Genomic DNA, 22,856 nt, shown 5'->3' with positions numbered 1-22,856 from the left:
CCTACCCCTGAGAGCAGCTACATCTGAAACTCCAGCAGGCTGAAGAACTCAGACCGTGGGCACTCGCGGAAAGACAGCACAGAGAAGGGCATCAAACAACAGAAGCTGGGGAGATTTGAGAGCTTTCCTCAGGCAAAATTCTCGCTCCTTAACTCCATACACAGAGAGCCTGCCCATCTCGCTCAGATTTCTGACTAAAAAGGGAAGGAAAAACTTCCACAGTGATGGCAAATAGTGCCCAGGAACAACAACCTCCCTCCACCAAGAAAAACAAGAAGGGGTTGACCCTTGAAAATTTTTATGGAGGAAAAACCCAGACTACAGAAGAAATACCAGAAGAGGAAATTCAAATAAATGCACTAAAACCTTCCAAAAAAAATGGAAATTGTCCACAAGCTCTTGAAGAATTTAAATTGGAGGTTAAAGCAAAGTCAAAAGACTGACAAAAATAGAAGAAAACATAAAATATCTCACTGAGAAGATGACAGATCAGGAAAATAGATCAAGAAGAGACAATTTGAGAATCATTGGTCTACCTGAAAAGCCAGAAATAAACAAAAATCTTGACATACTACAAGAAATTATTCAAGAAAACTGCCCTGATGTCCTTAAACAATGGGGCAAAATAGACATTGAAAGAGTTCATAGAACACCCTCTACACTAAATCCTCAAAAGACAACTCCCAGGAATGTAATTGCCAAATTCAAGAGCTTTCAAGCTAAGAAGAAAATTCTACAAGAAGCCAAAAGGAGATAATTCAGATACCAAGAAGCACCAATCAGGATTTCGCAAGACCTGGCAGCTTCCACACTATAGAACCGCAAGGCTTGGAATATGATATTCAGAAAGGCAAGAGAATTGGGTCTTCAACCAAGGATATCATATGCATTAAAACTGACTATATACTTCCAGGGGAAAGTATGGGCATTCAACAAAATAGATTTTCAAGTATTTGTAAAGGAAAGACCAGAACAAAGTGAAAAATTTGATGTCTAAACACAAACATCAAGAGATACAGGAAAAGGTAAATAAGAGAGGGAAAGGGGGAAAATGTTTTTTTTTTCAAAAGTTCTTTAAGGCGACAATAAGATCAAATTATTTATATTAATACATAGGGGAAATATTATTTGTAACTCTCAAAAATTATATTCACTATTATAGTAATTAGAAGAATCATTCACAGGAGGAGACATGGGGGTGAGCCAAATCAAAAATTAATTGGAAATTAAATAATATGATTCTCCAAAATCTGTTAGAGTACAATCATGGAAACAATTAATAATTTCATTGAAGAAAATGACAATAATGAGACATCCTTTCAAAAGCTTTGGGATGTAGCCAAAGCACTACTTAGGGGAAAACTTTTATCCTTGAGTTCATATATTAACAAATTAGGTAGGGCAGAAGTCAATGAATTGTACATGCAAATCAAAAAACTTGAAAGCAAACAAATTAAAAATCCCCAGAAGAAAACTAAATTAGAGAGCCTAAAAATTAAGGGAGAAATTAATTTAAAAAGTGAAAGAACTGTTGAACTAAGAAATAAGACTATAAGCTGGTATTTTGAAAAAACAAACAAAATAAAAAAAGTACTGGTAAATCTAATAAAAAAAAGGAAAGAAGAAAACCAAATTAATAGTATCATAGATGAAAAAGGAGACCTCACCTCCAATGAAGAGAAAATTAAGGCAATCATTAAAAACTATTTTGCCCAATTATATGGCAACAAATATGGGAATCTAGGTGATATGGATGAACATTTACAAAAATATGAATTGACTAGATTAACAGAAGAAATAGAATTCTTAAATAATCCCAAATCAGAAAAAGAAATTGAACTAGCCATCAAAGAACTCCCTAAGAAAAAATCGCTAGGGTCTGATAGAATTCACTTTTGAATTCACAAGTGAATTCTATCAGACATTCAAAGAACAGCTAATCCCAATAGTATATAAACTATTTGACATAATAAGTAATGAGGGAGTTCTACCAAATTCCTTTTATGACACAAACATGGTACTGATTCCAAAGCCAGGCAGGTCAAAAACAGAGAAAGAAAACTACAGACCAATCTCCTTAATGAACATAGATACAAAAATTTTAAATAGGATACTAGCAAAAAAACTCCAGCAAGTTATTATGAGGGTTTATTCACTATGATCAAGTAGGATTTATATCAGGAAAGCAAGGATGATTCAATATTAGGAAAACCATCCACATAATTGACCATATCAACAAGCAAACCAACAAAAATCACGTGATTATCTCAAAAGAAACAGAAAAAGCCTTTGACAAAATACAACACCCATTCCTACTGAAAACACTAGAAAGTATAGGAATAGAAGGGTCTTTCCTAAAAATAATGAACAGTATATATCTAAAATCATCAGCAAACATCATCTGCAATGGGGATAAACTAGAAGCCTTCCCAATAAGATCAGGAGTGAAACAAGGATGCCCATTATCACCTCTATTATTTAACATTGTACTAGAAACACTAGCAGTAGCAATTAGAGAAGAAAAAGAAATGGAAAGTATTAAAATTGGCAATGAGGAGACCAAGCTATCACTCTTTGCAGATGATATGATGGTCTACTTAAAGAATCCTAGAGAATCAACTAAAAAGCTAGTGGAAATAATCAACAACTTTAGCAAAGTTGCAGGATACAAAATAAACCCACAGAAGTCATCAGCATTTCTATATATCTCCAACACATCTCAGGAGCAAGAATTACAAAGAGATATTCCCTTTAAAATCACCATAGGCAATATAAAACACTTAGGAATCTATCTGCCCAGACAAACACAGGAACTATATGAACACAACTACAACTACACTTTCCACACAATTAAAACTAGATCTAAACAATTGGAAAAACATTAACTGCTAATGGGTAGCACGAGCTAACACAATAAAAATGACCATCCTACCCAAACTTATTTACTTATTTAATGCCATACCCATTGAACTACCAAAAAACTTTTTCACTGAATTAGAAAAAACCACAACAAAGTTCATTTGGAAGAACAAAAGATCAAAGACATCCAGGGAAATAATGAAAAAAAAAATGCAAAGAAAGGTGGCCTTGCAGTACCAGATCTCAAACTATACTATAAAGCAGTGGTTATCAAAACAATTTGGTACTGGCTAAGAGACAGAAAGGAGGATCAGTGGAATAGACTTGGCGTAAATGATCTCAGCAAGACAGTTTATGACAAACCCAAAGACCCCAGCTTTTGGGACAAAAATCCATTATTTGATAAAAACCGCTGGGAAAATTGGAAGACAGTGTGGGAGAGATTAGGTTTGGATCAACACCTCACACCCTACACCAAGATAAACTCAGAATGGGTGAATGACTTGAACATAAAGAAGGAAACTATAAGTAAATTAGGTGAATACAGAATAGTATACATGTCAGACCTTTGGGAAGGGAAAGATTTTAAAACCAAGCAAGACTTAAAAAGAGTCACAAAATGTAAAATAAATAATTTTGACTACATCAAATTAAAAAGTTTTTGTACAAACAAAACCAATGTAACTAAAATGAGAAGGGTAGCAACAAATTGGGAAACAATCTTCATAAAAACCTCTGACAAAGGTTTAATTACTCAAATTTACAAAGAGCTAAATCAATTGTACAAAAAATCAAACCATTCTCCAATTGATAAATGGGCAAGGGACATGAACAGGCAGTTCTCAGCCAAAGAAATCAAAACTATTAATAAACACATGAAAAAGTGTTCTAAATCTCTTATAATCAGAGAGATGCAAATCAAAACAACTCTGAGGTATCACCTCACACCTAGCAGATGGGCTAACATAACAGCATTGGAAAGTAATGAATGTTGGAGGGGATGTGGCAAAGTTGGGACATTAATTCATTGCTGGTGGAGTTTTGAATTGATCCAACCGTTCTGAAGGTCAATTTGGAACTATGCCCAAAGGGTGATAAAAGACTGTCTGCCCTTTGATCCAGTCATAGCACTGCTGGGTTTGTACCCCAAAGAGATAATAAGGAAAAAGACTCGTACAAGAATATTCATGGCTAAGTTCTTTGTGGTGGCCAAAAATCGAAGGGATGCCCTTCAATTGGGGAATAGCTGAATAAATTGTGGTATATGTTTGTGATGGAATAGTATTGTGCTAAAAGGAATAATAAAGTGGAGGAATTCCATGGGAAGTGGAACAACCTCCAGGAAGTAAGGCAGAATGAAAGGAGCAGAACCAGGAAAACATTGTACACAGAGACTGATACACTGTGGTACAATCTAATGTAATGGACTTCTCCATTAGCGGCAATGCAGTGATCCTGAACAAACCGAAGGAATCTATGAAAAAAAACACTATCCACATTCAGAGGAAAAAATGTGGGAGTAGAAACACCGAAGAAAAACAACTGCTTGATACATGGGTCGAGGGGCATATGATTAGGGATATAGACCTTAAAGGAACCTCCCAGTTCAAACATCAACAGCATGGAAATGGATTCTGATCAGGGTCACATGTAATACCCAGTGGAATTGCGTGTTGGCTAAAGGAAGGGTGTGGGAAGTGGAGTGTGATATGGAAATCACATTAAAAGATCTATATATATTAATTTAAGGTCACCAAGGAATTCAGCTATGTAATTCCTAAATGAAAACTCAAGTCAGCAGTCAACCTTTTATGGAGTTTTTTTTTTTAATTACTAACAGGAGGAAGAAAGGTATTAAGAGAGAGAGAGAGAGAGAGAGAGAGAGAGAGAGAGAGAGAGAGAGAGAGAGAGAGAGAGAGAGAGAGAGAGAGGGAGAGGGAGAGAGGGAAAGAGAAAGGGGAGAGAAGGGAATAGGGCTTAAATACCCCCTCTGCTTAGGTTGGGCCAAAGGCCCAAGGCCTTGGATAGCCGAGGCAAAGAAAAAAGATCAGTCCCTATCATTCACGTGACCAAAATGGAGAAACAATCTCAGGGCCTCCACCTCAAGCACCAGGCTCCAACAACCTCCTTTCCTCCACACAGCAAGTCCCCAGACTCCTCAGCTGTCCTCTACCTCACTTCCTGTGTCTCCCCTGTGCCAATGGTGGCTCTAGCTTAACCCAGGACTGCCCAGAGGTCTGTCCCCTTTGCACATGTCTGTTGAAGGTCATATTCTCAAATAATTAAATCTTGAGCTTTGCTGCAGCCCTTCCTAAATCCTGTTACCCTGAGTAGGGTGGAGATTGTAGTTTCCAAGACCTGATTCTGTCATTCCACGTATCTCTATTGTTATTGATCAGGAAATAGCCAAATCCCATCCTCTAAAGAATGGTTTGAACAGGGTTGAGTAGTTTTGAAATTCACAGGAGGGAGGAATAGAATATGATTTTTGTAACCAAGGGATGATGTTTGAAATTGACCAAATAAAAAAATTAAATTAAAAAAAAAATACTGACTGTATCTGAATGTCTCTATGGTCCCTTATCTCATGCTATATCATAGTATATTTATCTGTGTTGGAGTTGTATTGGCCATTGGTAAAACAAGTTCTTTGAGGACAAGAATGTTTTTATTTTTCATTTTTCTGGCTCCAGTGCCCCCAAAAAGTGCCTTATTCTAAGTAATAGCTTAATAAATGTTTATTGAATTAAAAAACACAAAAGTGTGAAGATATTGGTATAAAAGTCAGAAGGAAGATTTTAAGTTAAATCAGGCTACAAAAGGATTCTCTTTAGAACAATACAAGCCTCTTCTGTATTATTAGTTACCATGGTGGCAATAACATACAGATAAAGAGATTGCATAATCCCAAGGAAGAAAAATCTCTTTAGTATCAAGTTTAAACTCCATCTAAAATTTTTTATAACCAAAAGTTTTAGCAGTCCATTAATAATGAAACAACAACAAAAAGGATCTTCAAAAATAATTAATAATAATATAGTACTTTCAGAATTATTGCCTTCATTCTTATCAGAGTCATAGTAAGTGTAAACTGTAAGATTTATTACAAAGCAGGTCAATATAGTTAGAACTTCCATTCTGACTCAACTATGCTTGAAATTCCTTTTAATAATTCATTTATAAAAAGGTAGCCTCAAGGCAGCATATAAATTTATCATGAAGGGAAATATGTAATAAAGTTTAGTAAAGTTGAGAGCACTTTTCCTTCCTTCTTAGTATGATATTAAAATGAGAAAGTAGAAAATGCTTCATCAACAAAGAGCTGAAATAAAATGCTAGAGGTAAAATGTTAATCAATCCATCAAACTGGCGGCCAAACTTAGAATCTCATAACATGGAGTGAGTCATCTATATCAGAGATTCTCAAAGTTTGCTCTCACAGGCTAGTCCAAAATCAAATCACACTCAAATGAAGATTTTTTAAAAAGTATTTTCCACTGCATATCTAAACACATATTAAAGGTGATTATCTAAAAAATGTAAATATAATTATGGTAATTTTCCTCGGCAAGAGCTGAACTTTGATTTCTGTTTTGTTTGTTTTGGTGAAGTGTCAAATATGAACAGATTCTATCAGAGGAAAAATAATTACTAAAATAAATCATGTGACTTGTGACAGATTTTTCAAGCTATTGATAACATATCTGTGGTATATTGTTTAGGAAAATTCAATAACTTCAGATCACTAAAAACTCAAGACACCTACTATACCTGTTAAAAGAAAGTAGGCAATACAATGAACAGAGGTCCAGAGTCAGAAAAACCCAAGTTCAAATTTGACCTCAGACACTTATCTATGTGATACTGGACAAGTCATTTAACTTCTGTTTGTCTCAGTTTTCTCATCTGTAAAATGAAGTCACCACCAAACACCGGCTCACACAACCTTACTCCTTAACTGCTAAATTACAACAAATAACAAAATTAAATGGAAATTTCAGGATAAATAATAAAAATTTACCACTAAAAAAAGTATGTATTTTTTTTAACTTCTTGCTTCAAATAGATATTTGTGTAGATTTACACAAATTAAACTGCTCTTTTCCAAATTCGTCAAAGTTTGTTTTCAGTTCTGGATGCCACATTTTAGGAAGAATATTATAGGATAAAGGAGAGCAACCCGAAGAGTGAAATACTTTTGAATTGATGCCATACTAGAACTGAAGAATTAAGGATACTTGGCTTGGAGAAAACTCAGAGGAAACACAGTAGTTGTTTTCAAAAATTTGAAGAGCTGTCATATGGAATAAGTATTCTACTTGTTCTACTCAGCCCCAAGGTACAGAAGTAGGAGCAATAATAATAGTTAAAGCAGATTTCAGTTTGACTTAAGGAGAAAGCTTCAGACTTAAATCTCTCTGCCTAAGGAATAAGAATTCCCACTCAAAAGAGAAAGAGGTCTTCTAAAAAAGTCAGAATGACTATTAGTGTAACCCTAGTCCTAAGGCCCACTGATTAGTGACTCTGTCCTCATGGGGGAGATTAATCCCCTTTACCTGTGTAAGGAAAGAGTGGAGTTGGCTAGAAGAGGGGAGAATCCTTGAGTTCTTCTTGAGACAGTTTTCATATTCTCTTTAAGCTTTGAGTTGCTTCAGGTGCTTCTGGCTTCCAGTTTCAAAAGGGAAAGGAATGAAGCCAACCCCACTTTAAGTTGCTGAAGGGAACTCTGAGCAGTTGGCAGTCTCCATCATGTTCCTATCCCCAGCTTGCTACAATAGAGAATTCAGTGAGTTTTCCCTTGGGTTAGATCTAGGACTCCCTCTCTTGGCCGAGATGAATGACCTCACTCCTGTAAACCTTAAAATTTCTTAGACTTATGAATGTTGGAAATTTCACCATTGGAAAATTTCATACTTGGAAAAAATTTCCTACTGATAGTAAGATCTCTATTAGAATGTGAACCCCCTTGGCATGGGAGGATCCTTCTCCTCCCTACCTAATACTACTTTAGGACAGAAACCTTTTGCTAAACAATGGAAAGGGCTTTGACCTATGCTTAAGCATAGAACAGGAAGTTCTTTGAGTCATGATTGATTTTAGAATTAATACAATAGAGATACTTGGAATGACAGAACCAGGTCTTGGAAAATACAATCTCCACCCTACTCAGAGTAAAAGGATTTAGGAAGGGCTGCAGCAAAGGATCAAGATTTAATTATTTGAGAATATGACCTTCAACAGACATGTGCAAAGCCACAGACCTCTGGGCAGTCCTGGGTTAAGCTAGAGCCACCATTGGCATAGGGAAGACATGGACAGTGATTGGTAGATGTGAGAACTGAGGGGAGGGAACTTGGATGGTTTCCTTAAAGATAGCGGGGTCTGAGGACTGGGGAGGTTCGAGAGGTTTTGCTCTGAGAGGTTGTGCTCTGAGAGTTTTTGCTCTGAAGGAGGCTGGAGGTGGAGGCCCCTGAGACTGTTTCTCCATTTTGGTCACGTGAGTGATAGGGACTGATCTCTTTTCTTTGCCTCAGCTATCTAAGGGCTTGGGCCTTTTGGCCCAGCCTAAACAGAGGGGGTATTTAAGCCCTATTCCCTTCTCTCTCTCTCTCTCTCTCTCTCTCTCTCTCTCTCTCTCTCTCTCTCTCTCTCTCTCTCTCTCTCTCTAATACATTTTTTCCTCCCGTTTGTAATTAAAAACTCCATAAAAGGTTGACTGCTGACTTGAGTTTTCATTTAGGAATTACATAGCTGAATTCCTTGGCGACCTTAAATTAATATATATCAGTCTTTTAAAGTGATTTCCTTGTCACACTCCCAAGGGGAGAGCTCCATCATTCTTTACTGTAGTAGATAGACAGACTTACTACAGACAAGGTTTCACAAGGACAATGCACTGTTTGTAAGAACATATTGCATGGACATTGTTACAATCAACAAGACAACTGGCCACAATCATCAAAAGACACTGACAACTGTAAAGATTAAAATTTAAAGGAGATGGGGAGATGAGGCAGGTAGAAATTAGTTTCTCTCTGCAAGGAGTATTATATTTTTTAGAGGTTTATTAAAGGTTAAAGATTAAAAAATATACAAGTAAGAAACATGTGCCTAGGCCAGAGGCCTAGACAAAATAACCTCACATCACGCAAGAGACTGCCTGCTCCAAAACGGAAGTCCAAAAAGAGCCCAAACCCTCAAAAGCCTTTGAATCAGCTTAAATACCTTCTCGATCTCGGCCCAGGTGAGATTACAAGGCATTCTGGGGAAGTGGAGCAAAGGCTCATGGGAATTGTAGTCCTGTATTCGAGTCTATTTTTTACACAACATACACTTTTGCAAGCACACTGAAGAGGGAGACTGCAGACAGAGATTCTAAAGACTTGCTATAATGCACTGGAAGAGGTTTGAAACAGGAGAGGTTTCCATTAACATAAATATGGTAAGTTGGTAAGTATAAAACAACATAATACACAATTATTACAATACACAATGTTAGAAGTTCTAACTAGATAGTGAAGTGAGGTAAACTAAGGCATTGGCCAGAAAACCTGTTTTCCGCTGGGGAAAGTAGAAATCAGAACTGGGCTTTCCTGTCAGCTCTGAACCAAAACAACATACAGTCAGAATTCATGACAAACTCCCTTACTAACCAGCTGCCAGTCTAGAATAAGATATACAACAGAATGTCCTGTGCCCCACGCTACTGACGAATATAACTTCGAGATGATAAAGTTTGCTCGCTCCATCAAGGTTATGTCTCATTAATTGTTTGCTTTGTATCTTGCACCCAATAAAAACTGCACTGTAATTTCAGTCTGGTGCAACTTTCATTAGGAAGGTTTGCCCTGGCCAGTAATAAATAAATATTGATTCCATTAATTTGAACTTCTGGGTGTCTGGACCTCCTTGATGAAGTACACCACTTCAATACCACATATAATTCTAAGGACATACTAGTATAAAAGGTAACTTAATAAATTCATAGAGATTTTTTATCCATTTTTAAGAGGTATTTTACTCATGACAGGGGAATATTTTAAATTCTACCAAGAGTGACTTCTAGTATGTAAATATGTGTGTATTTTTGCATATGTGTATATATAAAATATAAAATATGTATATTTATCTAAAAGGGTTGTACATAGTTTAGTTTGCATGGTGGTGTGTTCTGACTTGAGTTTGCAATAGTGTTAGATAGGATGGTTTGGAATTTTGTTATCTTAAGGTAGAAATAGTTTTGTATTGGAATAGGAGTTTGGGTTCTATTTCTATTTCTATAGTGTTTGTAAGATAAATGTTAAAATGTTATCTTTAGAATAGAAGTTTTCTGTACTAGCATAGGAAAATTGTGTTATTTTGTTATTGTATTGTTTTGCATTTGATTTGCATTGATGCAAAATTTTCTTTACCTTTTATTTTCTATCTTTTTAATTCTTTCTATCCTTAGAATAGGGGTAGTGATAGAATAGTATATGGTTAAGGAAATAGTTCTATTTGGGAAAAATTATTGGGTTATGTATAAAATGAAGTAGTATGGTTTATTAAGAGTCATTTGGGGAGTCAGAAGCTCCCAAAAGACTCACAGTGGGATTTGTAGTAGAATATTCATTAGTTAATTAAGAGTTAATTAAGAAATAGGGTTAACAAAATTTATTGATTGATGAATAAGAGTTGAGTGAGTTGGATTTCTTTAAGTCAGAATGGAATCACAAAGAGGGCTTATGAGAAGAGAATGATCCCATGGAGCTTTGGGAAATAGTTAGACCAACAACTGACTCTTTGAACAATCCTGAATAAGGAAGGTTGTTCGAGGAGGCTGCCCTGTGAGTTGAGAGAATTTCTGGTGAATTTATCTCTTAAAACCATCCTAGTGGACCAGAGAATATTGGGTGCAGTACCAGTGCTGACCCCAGTAGGTGGCGGAAAAGAGTGAGCTGTTTGAGTGAGAAATTGTGAGAATTCTAACAAGCTGCTTTTTCATCTGTGCAGCAGGAAAAGAAATCTAACTTATTCCTCTCTTTTTATGTTTATATTTTTAGATTTAGGATAGAACGATAGTTATTTGGGGATTTAGAGAGAATAGATTAAGATAGGATCACCCTTGGTGATCACAAAGCATTACCTTGTGGGAAAGTTCAGTTTGGGATTTATTTAGAATTTTTTAGTATAGGGAATATTTTCTTATCAATATCTATCCTTCCTTTTACTTTCTCTTTTATAACAATTTAAAAAAAGTTATAATAAGTAGGATTTTATACAACTGGCCTGAGCAAGAGTCTTTCTTCAACTGCTTGAGCATGCATTTTTCCACAATGGTCAAACCCAAGAGTCTGACCAGTATCAATTATTGGAAATACCAATAACAATAGTTAATAAGGGTCAATACCTGAAAATAACAGTACTGTCTATATAGTATTATCTATGTTCTCCTATACCTTCATTGAGTTCTCTTTTACTATTTGGTTAAATGAATTTTCTTGGGTAAATAAATAGTAAGTGTAATCACTCTGGAACTGGTATTTAATAGCAAAGGGCTCAAACTTTGAATGTAGAGCTTGAGATCTTCTTCCATTTCCTCAATAATGTACAGTGAACAGAAGTTAGCTTGGCCTTGATCAGATCCCAAGAATTAACAATATTTAGAGGAAGCAAATAGATATAATTCTAACATGGTTCTCCCTCTTTCTGAGGAAAAAAGAATGGTCCCAACTAACTGCTTCCCCTCCTAGCAGGTATAAAAGTATCCCTTTGAGAAAGTTAGAGGGGAAAAGAGGCTAGATTCCCCTCAAGTCTCACAGCAACATCCTACTCCCTCAAGCTCTCAAATATCTGGGCCTCATTACAAAAGGGGCCTCATTACACTGGGTATGGTGTAAGGATATTTTTTTCAGGTATATATATATATTTTTTTTAATGGCCTGCAAGCTAAGAATTGCCTTTACATTTTTAGATACATTAAGACTTTATTTTATCAGAGTGACTAGCATGAACAAAAAGGAATATGATAGATATGGGAAAAAATTTGATATTAATGCATCGTTGGTAGAACTAAGCATTGATCCAACCATTCTGGAGAGCAATATGGAACCATTCCCAAGGGCCATAAAACTATGACCCACCAATACCACTACTAGGTCTGTATCCCAAAGAGATTAGGATAGGGGAAAAGTAACTACTTGTACAAAAAAATTTTAGTAGCTCTTTTTGAAGTGGCAAAGAATTGGAAACTGAGGAGGTGTTCATCAAGTGCGGAATGACTGAATAAGCAATAGTAAATGGTTGTAATGGAATACGATTGTGTCTTAAGAAAAGATAAATAAGAAAGTTCAGAAATCCTAGAAAGATTTATACAAACTGATGCAAAGTGAAGTAAGCAGAACCAAGAGAATGGTATATGCAGTAACAAAAATATTATACCATGATCAACTGTGGAGGATTAAACTACTATCAGTAAGACAAGATTCCAAGATAACCCCAAGGGGCTCATGAGAAAAAATGCTATCCAAAGCCAAAGAAGGGGCTATTGGAATCCCACTGCAGATCAAAGCACAGTGTCCTTCATTTTATTTCCATGTTTTAAAAAAGGCTTTATTTCAATATAAATGCCATTCTTGGTTTTCAGGTCAAAGATAGGTCTCATGGGGAATTTGGCAAGAGAGGTAATTTGCAGATCCCTGGACTAAAGTGATACTTCAATTCTCTACTATTCTGAAACTATAATTCTATAACTAGCCTTGAATAAAGATGCAAGATTTGCACAATGTCATTAGACCCTACAGAAAAAAAGCTGGTGAATTCAAACTTTTATTATTCACAATTTTTTAAAAATTTCTCTAACAACAGACATTAAGAATAATACGAATGTTTTAGATTTCATTCTATTGACCACTAATTAAAAGTCAGTGTAAGAGAGCAGCTGGATGGCTCACTGGATTGATGATGGCCAGGCCCAGAGACAAGAGGTCCTGGGTTTGTGTGTGGCCTCAGACACTTCACAATTGTATGACCTTGGGCAAGTCCATTGCCTGGTCCTTACCACTCTTCAGCTATGGCAACAAAACACAGTATTGATTCTAAGATGGAAGGTAAGGGTTAAAGAAAGACAGAAAGAGAAAAAGAGAAAGAAAGGCAAAGATCTGGTGAATGTTCCTGAGGTAGGATGTTACTGAGTGGCCAGGAGGCAAGTCTTTTAACCTCTTAAAAGATTAAAAAGTTACCTACCTGCAGTCATGGATTTACAAACAATGGACATCAATGATTCAGACCAAAAAATTAGTAATGATAATAATGATGATACCAGTCATTAGTGACAAACAGTTGAATTAATATATGTGCATAAGCTAGTATACAGCATTTCCACTAAAGACAGGAAACCAAGCCTCATGATCAGACCCCAATATTTACCAAGGAAAAAACAGCAATCTCTGGAGATTTTTAAGAAAAGGAGAGGTAATTCTATTTCTAGGCATTTTTTTAAAAGACAACACAAAGAGATATCATGTAGAATAGGGAATTTTTTTTCCAGTCCCATAAGTATATATCACATTTACTGCAATGACCAGAAATTTCTCTATTATAAAGATCAAAGACATTTTTATCCAAAGATGCTCAGAGAAGTAGCTGTTTTTACAATTTTAGAAAAATCCTGGATTTCTGTCACTAGTACAGTATGTTGCTAAGAGTGCAGCACTATATTCCTAACCCTTAGTCTGATTTTCAGTATTTGTATTTTGCAAGCAACAAAAACCCTATGGCTCAAGTCAATATGACAAAACAAGTTCAATTCCATTTCCATTTATTTCTTGTCTCCAGAGGAAAACGATTTTCTGTCTCATGGACTTGGCCCTGAAGAAATAATGGCCTGATAAGATACCTAAGCACTTAGGAAAACAATAACTTTTTACCTGTTCCTGCAACAGATACTGTCCTTTTTGGTGACAGACTAAAAATGTTGCTAAAAAAACAGTATGGAAGAGGCAAATATCTTCTTAGAGCAGATTCGAGGAAATTCATCACAAAAAACTCCATCAAGATAAGAAAACTAAATCAAGAAAAGAGCACTCTAAACAGGAGGGAGGCATAACTTAGACAGAAGATCTCCCTTACCATTACCAATTCACAAGATAAATAGTCAGGTTCCAACTTCCAAACAGGCCATGTTCAAAAGTTAATTTGTTAGTGAGATGGCTATTGAGAAATGAGAAAACTGCTTCCCCAAAATCAATGCTTTAAATGGTGGTTAGGCTCAATCATAAATTAGTCTACAAAAGCTGATTTAACTCATAATTTGCAGAACTAATGTTGCTGTTCAAATAGAACAAAGCCAAGTTCTAGGTCCTGATTACAGGGACATGTGATACAGGAAGAATTGGAGGCAAAGAAGTGGGGATCATTATATCACCTAATCTCACCTGGGATCTCTCTGCTGCATGGCATTTATTTATCTCTCATTGACTTCATTATGGCAGAATAGAGACCTGATATTCAGGTCAGGAAGACCCTAGTTCAAGTTCTGCCCCCAGGCAAAATCTTGGCTGTATGATCTAGGCATGCCACTAATATTCTCAGTGCTGTGAGATCAGAGGTATTGAAACCCAGAGGGCCAGTAACCAGATTGAAATGTTATTAGGAAATGTTTAACAAAATAAATAAAAATACCAACTAATAGTATAATGTGTAATAGTATCTCTCTATTACAAATGTTAAATTATGTTTTTCTAAGTTTCTTTTTGCCTTTGGCATGACTGCTTGAAGGCAACTCTCAAAAAAAGTTAAATTACAAGCAAAGGTCTAAATCTGAATTAGCAGGAATGTCCTCAACCAGGAGTTCCCTATACCAATAAAATAGTGACACAAGCCCTAACCCATTGACTTCACATTCCCATCCCCAATAACTGTTCCAAACCATATCTTTTCTTCACATCTCCCAACTCTAATTTCCTTTCTTCTCTAAAATGACCTTCAGAGATTAACTCCCTCACTTCCTTCTTCTTCATATCTGTTATTTTTCAACCAGGCTCTTTTCTTAGGCTCCAAGAGAATAAGTTTTCTCCTTACTTAAAGTCAATCTCCCCATTCATATATTAGAACCCATCTCCTCCTGTTTCTTTTCTTGCCTATTGAACCACTCTTTCCAAGCCTTTGCTGGTTAATAAATGCTTATTGACTGACTGATTGATTAATCATCACCTTCCCACCTTGAGTGTGGGTGTTACCCCACCCCCACCTCCACAGACTTTGTTCTAAGCTGTCTTCTCTTTCCTCACTCTCTCCCTTGGTGATTTCATCCATTCTCATCAGTTCAATTATCACACCTCTGCAAATGACTCACTCCCTTACCTTCTCCCTCTCTCACTCACACACAGCCCTAATCTTTCTCCTAAATTTCAGTTCTGCATTTCAAACTACGTACTGGACATATATCACCAACACCACAAATTCAACACATCCAAAATCAAGCTCATCATCTTTTAACTAAACCTTACCTCCCTCTAAACATCCACATTTTTTTTATGGCACCCAAGTCTGAAAACTTGCCATATTACAGCAATGAGGGAGATGGACGAATGAGAAATGATCCTGGCTTCCATGTCCCAGGCATCATCTGTTCATCCTTTTCTCTCCACTAACAAAGTCCTGCCTTAGTTCAAGCCCTCATTACCCACATAACCAAGCTGGTTCACTATACCTATATGCTAAGATAATGGCTTTTTTTTCCCCTATCAAGCTTAAACCAACTACTGATCTCTAAGATGCCAAAGAAACTTGGAAGCAACCATGCTCAGAAATATTATCACATATAAATACCCTACATGCTACCTACTGGAGGCACACTAATGGTGGGAAATAGCAAATAAAACTAAGTTCTCAAGGAAAGATGAAATAGCTTCCTGGAGCCTGAGGCACACAAAGGCATGCACTGCAGAATCACCAACCAAAGGTTTTGAGCTTTTCCCGGACAGAGCCAAGTACATGTTCTGCATACAAGGACTCAGAGAGACCCCTGGAGAACTGATCACCAGATAGATATTTACTCACTCCATCTATTCCCTTCTTCCTCTAGATGTCTGGGATAAAACTAATAAAAGTCTTGATTCTAATACCATGTTCCATCTACATAAGACCCATAAGGGTGGAAATCTTTTTCAACTGTTATTTCTCAATGTCTCAGCCCCTATATGTGGGCTTCTCTAGGGTATATTTTAGGCATTCTTTTCTCTCACTTTGCAAGTTTGAATCTCAAATCTACATTTCCAGCCCTCACCTCTCTCTCAAACTCCATTCAGTATTGCATTTCACCTCCACCATTTAGGAAGCCAGCACATTCTAAGATTCAGTAGAACTAACACTGAAGTCTTTCCTGATTTTTCCAGTTGTGTCCCCCATCCCCACACACCCAAACTACTTTCTATTTACTTTGGATGCATTCACTTACCTGCATCTATGTTGCATCCCCTCAAAAGAATGTAGCTCTTAAAGGGCATGAGCAGTTTCATTTTTGTCTATGAGAATATTCTCATTGTATTTAGTAGGCACTCAATAAATGTTTATTGATTTGAATAGCTTAATGTCTCCATGCTAAGTCCAGTAAATTTCTACTACCTCTATACCTACAGTATAAATTAGAAGAAAAATTCGTTCTCTCATTCCCATTGCTTTCTCTCCTCCCCATCTTCTCCAATCCTATTCTTGTTCTAACCCACTTTGCACTGTGCCCTCTGGAACCACATTCTATAATAAGCTTCCTTTTGTCTTATACCCACCAACCATGTACCTGATGCAGTCAGTCCTTAACTGCTAATGGATTGATCTCCGCCCCTGATAGGCCTCTCATCTTACCCACTCACTGAAAGCTAGTTCCTCCCAAAAAGACCTCTCAACTCAAAATCTATAATCCTAAAGACTTCCAGCTGTCCACCAGACTTGTCTAGCAGTCTCTCTGACTCTCCATTGTCCCATTCAGATTCTCCTTATACTAACATCATTTAGCAAACTTTCCTTTGAGGTTTACTCCAAAAGTCCATTTCATGCCATACAGATCTTAGAGGCAGTCATTTACCAACCCTTGAGTCACTCTACCACCTTTCTAAAGGAGCACAGTACCTACTCTCACTCTGCTTCTCCACTTCAATCCCTGTCTCACACTTAGGCTTCCATGTACCAACCAATGTTCCTCAAATATCTTGGTCCCCCATATCATCAATTTCAACTCTCTTGACCTGGGCCTTCATTTCATTTCAGTTCCACATAAGGACAGTTATACCTTTCTTTGAACTTGCTATTACCCACAGTACTTATCCCTCTATGATCTAGAACTCAGAAATTCTTCTCTTGAAAGACTGGAGATTGTTACCTTCAATCCTTCCTTCAATTGCTGAATCTCATTCTTCTCAAACCTATTCTCCATCCTGCTTGTGAACCCCTCTTTCCCCACCCAAATCCCCCACCTAGCTCATCTCTGCTCTCCTACAAGGAAGGCTTCCCTCTCCTTCCTTCTGCACTCCTGCTCCTATGATTATAATCATTTCTGCTCTAAGCTATCCTCCATTCTTGATCCCCTTGCTCCCTTTTCCTATTGCTGTTCAGATCTTGCCAAAACTCTCCTACTGCCAGAAGTCAAGCACCTGTGGACATGTTTCCAATTCAAACATTTGCTAACTAATCTCAGCTAGTTCCTGAGAGCTTCACAGAAGTCCTTTTATTCTTCTCTGATTGACTTTCTATGATATTCACAAGAGATACTATTCCAAATACAGTCACTTTTCCTCAATTCAATCCAATCTCCATTTATTAAGGCCATAATATAGGCCAGGCACCTATTAAATGCTGAGCCCAAGGGGTATTAAGAAAAAAAAAATCCAACCCTGTCTTCACTGTGCCAACATTCTACATTCTCAATCCACATATAGCTTGCCCATCCTGGTTAATAAAGAAGCTCATTTCCTACTAAACAAGAAAACAAAAGCCATACACAATTAATTTCCTCTTCTCCCCTTACTGATACCACAAAACTACTCTACATGATCTCACTTCCTCAGTTCCATCTCAAATGAATCCGCTGTTCTCTGAGGCAAGGCTAACTCTTCTGCTTGATCCCTTCTCCTGGCATTTCCTCAGAGAACGTGTTCCTTCAGTCATCCACACTCCTTTCTTTAGTTTTCTCATTTTCCTTTCCTACTGTCAACAAACAGGCTTAGGTTCTAGCAATCCTTAAAAAAAATATTGGCTTGACTTCTATACTCCCTTCAAACTATCTTTTGAAATATGGTCTACCCACCCTCACCTTTCCAGTCTTCTTATAAACCTTACCACTATCTTCCCGCTCCTCCTAACCTCAAATTACTCTTTCAGTGACACTGGCCTCCTTGTTGTTCCTCGAACAAAATACTCCATCTCCCAACTCTGGACAATTTCACTGGCTATCCCCTAATACCAGGAATCCTCTCCCTCCTCATTTCTACTTCCTTTAAGTTGCAGTTAAAATACCAACTTCTGCAATATCTTTCCCAGTCCCCTTATTCTTGGAGATTTCCCTCTAACATCCCCCAATGTATAACTTGTTTGTACATAGTTTTGGGGTTCTTTTTTTTAAACCCTTTACCTTCTATCTTAGAATCAATAGTATGTATTGGTTCCAAGGCAGAAAAGTAGTAAGGGCCAAGCAATGGGGTTAAGTGACTTGCCCAGGGTCACACAGCTAGGAAGTGACTGAGATCAGATTTGAACCCAGGACCTCCTATCTCTAGACCTGGCTCTCAATCCATTGAGCTACCCAGCTGCCCCCATACAGTTATTTGAATGTATCTCCCCCATTAGATTATGAGTTCTTTGATGGCAAGAACTCATTTTTTGCCTTTCTTTAATCTGCCCGGCACACACTAAGCATTTAACAAATATTAGCTGACTGCTCTCCTGACTTCCTTTTCAGGATCACCATCCATTTCTCTTCTCTAAGCCTCAGTCCCCCAAGGTTCTGTATTAGGCCTTGCTGGGAACTTGGTACTCATCTGGTTTAATCAGAAGATGAGAACCTCAGTTTACCACCAGTTACTCCTCTGTGTGACTACAGATGAATTAGGGGGTGGAGGAAGAGAAAATAATTTATTAAGCACCTATTATGTGCAAAGTACTATGCTAAGCATTTTATAAATATTAACTCATTTAATCTTCAAAACAATGAAATATCCTCATTTAACTTTTGAGGAAACTGAGTCACACAGAGGTTAAGCAACTTGCCCAGTTTGTGTCTGGGGCAGGGTTTCAGTTCAAGTCTTCCTGACTCCAATCTGGCATTCTAACCTCTGAGCCCCAAGTCCTTTGGTGGCATAGCTGGGTGGTCCAGTGGATAGGGTACTGGGTCTAGAGTCGGGATAGACCTGAGTTCAAATACAATCTTAAATATTTCCTAGCTATGTGATCCTCAGCAAGTCATTTAACTTGTTTGCTTCAGTTCCCTTACCTTTAAAATGAGGGTTTTGATAAGTATCAAATGAGATAATAAATGTAAAGCATTTAAGAGTCTGGCATGTAGTAATTCCTATAGAAATGTTAGCTATTATTGTCGTTGTCATCATTATTATAATTTACTAGCTGTGTGACCCTGGGTTAAGTCATTTAGCCTCTGCCTCCATTGTATAATGGGGACAATAACAGCATCTACCTCCTAGGGTTGTTGTAAAGATCAAATGAGAAAATAATTCTTGGCCTAGTGTTTGGCACATAGTAAGTATATAAATGAGAATATTATTGATCACTTCATCTGGGTTTAAATTCCAGCTCTGCCACTATATGTGTGACCTTCTTTGTCAATTCACTTACCTTTGAGGCCAAATCTTCTTACCTATAAAGTGATGGAATTAGAATTGGAGTGGGGGGAAGAGGGGCGGCGGCAGCTGGGTGGCTCAGTGGATTGAGTCAAGCCCAGAGATAGGAGGTCCTAGGTTCAAATCTGGCCTCAGACACTTCCCAGCTGTGTGACCCTGGGCAAGTCACTTGACCCCCATTACCTAGCCCTTACCACTCTTCTGCCTTGGAACCAATACATAGTATTGAACCCAAGATCTTCGGAAGGTAAGGGTTTAAAATTTAAAAAAAAAAAAAAGAACTGGAGTAGCTGACTTCTAAGATCCCTTCCAATTCTATAAATATGATCCCCTGGTCACCTGCAGCCCAAGTTTCCTTATCTGTAAAATGGGGATGACCACATTGGCACTGTCTACCGCACAAAGATCATCTGAGAAACCTGGAACACTGAGTGACTATTAGTTTGGTAACAATAAAAATCAGAGCATAGATATAGTGCCTTAAGGATTTGCAAAATTTTATTTTTCTCAGGTTGAACATCACATTCCCAAACACAAAACAATTCTGAAGTATCATCTCACACCCAACAGATTTGCTAGAATTACAGAAGGGCAAAATGACAAATGTTGGAGGGGATGGAGAAAATGAGGACACTAATACACAATATTGGTGGAACTGTGGACTGATCCAACCATTTTGAAAAGTTATCTGGAATTAGGCCCCTAGATCTCTAAAACATGTATACCCATAGACCTGGCAATACCATTGTTGAGTCTATTTCCCAAGGAGATCAGGGGAAAAAGGAAAGAACCCACATGCTCCAAAATATTTATAGCAGCTCTCTTTGTGGGAGCAAAGATGTGTAAAGAGAGGGATTCCCATCAACTGGGAAATGATTAAATAAGTTGTAGTATATGATTATGATGGAATCCTACTGCACCATAAGAAATGATGAGCAGGCTAATTCTAATAAAACTTGGAAAGAGCTACATGTGATAATGAACAGTGAAATAAGTAGAACCAAGAGAACATTATATACAGCTACAGATTTAATATTTAAAGACTAACTTGTAAATCACCTCCTGAGAATGAACTCAGAAGTGGAAACATGAAAGACTATATATTTCTCTAGATGATGCCTTCTATGGTGTGAGAGGGGTTGGGAAAAACAATATTTTCTTGTTCTCTCATTTTTCACTTGTGTCCAATTTTTTGTGATCCCATTTATGTTTGTTGGTTTTGGGCAGAGATTTAGGGGTGGTTTGCCATTTCTTTCTCCAGCTCATTTGCAGATGAAGAAACTGAGGCTAACAGCATGAAGTTACTTGCCCAAGGTCATCTAGCCTAGTAAGGGTCTGAGGCTATATTTGAACTCAGGAAGATGAATTTTCCGGACTCTAAGCCTAGCACTCTATCCACTGCACCAGCTAGCTGCCCTACCTCACTGTAAAGTAGGGACTATTAAACTCATAACAGATGAGGAAACTGAGGCTAAAACAAATCATTTAATCTGATCTGCCTGATAATCCTGAGGGATGAATATTGTTGTATCCCCTATTAGCCTGTGAGAAGCTTGATTGGGAGCTGGCTATTAAGGGCCTCCTATTGCCAGGCACAGCTAGGGGTTGCTGAGGACAGACTGCTGAGCCTGGAGTCAGGAAGTCTCATCTTCCCGAGTTCAAATCTGGCTTCAGACATTTACTAGCTGGGTGACCCTAGGCAGATCACTTAACCATATGTGCCTCAGTTTCCTCATCTGGTAAGATGAGCTGGAGAAGGAAATGGCAAACCACTCCAGTATCTCTAACAAGAAAACCCCAAATGGGGTCCTACTGAACCAATTCAACAAATAGCTAGGCACTATGCTAAGTGCTATAGATACAAAACGATACAAAAAAGTCTCTACCCTCTAGAGGAGGAGAAAACACGCAAACAAATGCATACAAAGCAAATCCTATACAGGTATCCTAGCATAGCCAGGTCCTGGCAATCAGTGAAACAGCATTTGAGCTCCAACAAGGGACCAGGCACTGTCCTGAGAGGTGGCACATAGTAAGCACTTAATTAATACATGGCTTGCTACTACACCCATTAAACAGATGAGAAAGGTGAGGCTCTGAGTAACAGAAAGGTATCAACATACTCATAGAGCCATCACTTAAGAGGGCAAATATCGGTAAGGGTGGTCTAGAACCAAAAATGCTCTGAAACCCCCCTCTAGGTTTCGGTTTCCACTTCTGTAAAGTTGGGAGTAGCACCAGATGGCCTTCTAAGACCTACCTGGAGGAGTAAAATGTCCACGATCGGGGCAAGGCATTTATTTATCAAGAGCTTACTGTACGCAGGGCACGGAGTTAACTAAGCGCGTTGGGGGGACTGGGATCTCGATCTTCCCCAGGGCCAATATAGGATATTTCGGGGTCCGATCCCGGACTTTGGGGGGGTCCACTCCACCTTCCTCCCTAGTTTTGAAAGTTCAGTGTCTCCCCTTGCAACTCCCGCAGGAGCGCCCCACTTCCCTACCCCACCCCAACCTTACACCACCAGAGCCCCCTCCCCCGCCGCGCGCTCACCATGGTGACGTCGACGCTGTCAGTCGCCCACGCACTCAGGTCCGGCGCTTCCCTCCCCGCCCGCCCCGAACTTCTGTAGAACCCACGTGCGCCAGGAGAAAAATGCCGGGAGACCCCGGAAGAGGAACCGGGTGCACTTTCCTAAAATGTCCCCCGGCAACCGACGCCTCCTAGCTTGTATTAAGGAACCAGGCCGAGAAGAGAAGCCAGAAGCTCTAGGCAGGCTCGCCTCTAGTTCGGAGATGACTCTAAAGCGGGAGACGGCTGGGAAATGAATCCCCCAACCCACCTTTAGCTTAAAAACCCTAAAAGCCGTGGGACAGGTCCCTTCCGGTTTTATCTCCACCCACTCCAGATTGCTGATTCTATGGTTCCGGGAACGAATGAGCCTTGCTTAGGTGGATTTTTTTAAAAATGTATATTTTTTTAATCTGACTCAAATTTAAAAAGGGGCTGCTTGGTTTCTATGGCTCACAGCAGCCCAGCCTTAAGAGTGGGATACGAGATGTCATGGAAAAGACTTTACTTCAAAACAAATTTTTAATCTTTTTTAAGTTTTACTGCCCTCTTGTTTGCCATTGACCTCAGTTTCCTCATTTATATCTTTCATCTCATTAC

At 38.1% G+C, this 22,856-nt stretch overlaps 1 protein-coding gene across 1 annotated transcript in view; it reads right to left on the bottom strand.

The window, feature by feature from the left end:
- The window catches only part of TMA16 (translation machinery associated 16 homolog), a 76,415-nt gene extending 53,894 nt beyond the window's left edge, over positions 1 to 22,521 (bottom strand). Inside the window, exon 1 of the mRNA XM_007496158.3 lies at positions 22,239 to 22,521. Coding sequence (XP_007496220.1) covers positions 22,239 to 22,241 — 3 coding nt within the window. The 5' untranslated portion in view covers positions 22,242 to 22,521. The remainder of the gene's footprint in view (positions 1 to 22,238) is intronic.
- Between the last annotated feature and the right edge of the window lie 335 nt (positions 22,522 to 22,856).

This window comes from Monodelphis domestica, chromosome 6, assembly GCF_027887165.1.
Source record: "Monodelphis domestica isolate mMonDom1 chromosome 6, mMonDom1.pri, whole genome shotgun sequence".
NCBI lineage: Eukaryota > Metazoa > Chordata > Mammalia > Didelphimorphia > Didelphidae > Monodelphis > Monodelphis domestica.
This window is presented reverse-complemented; position numbering and strand designations above follow the sequence as displayed.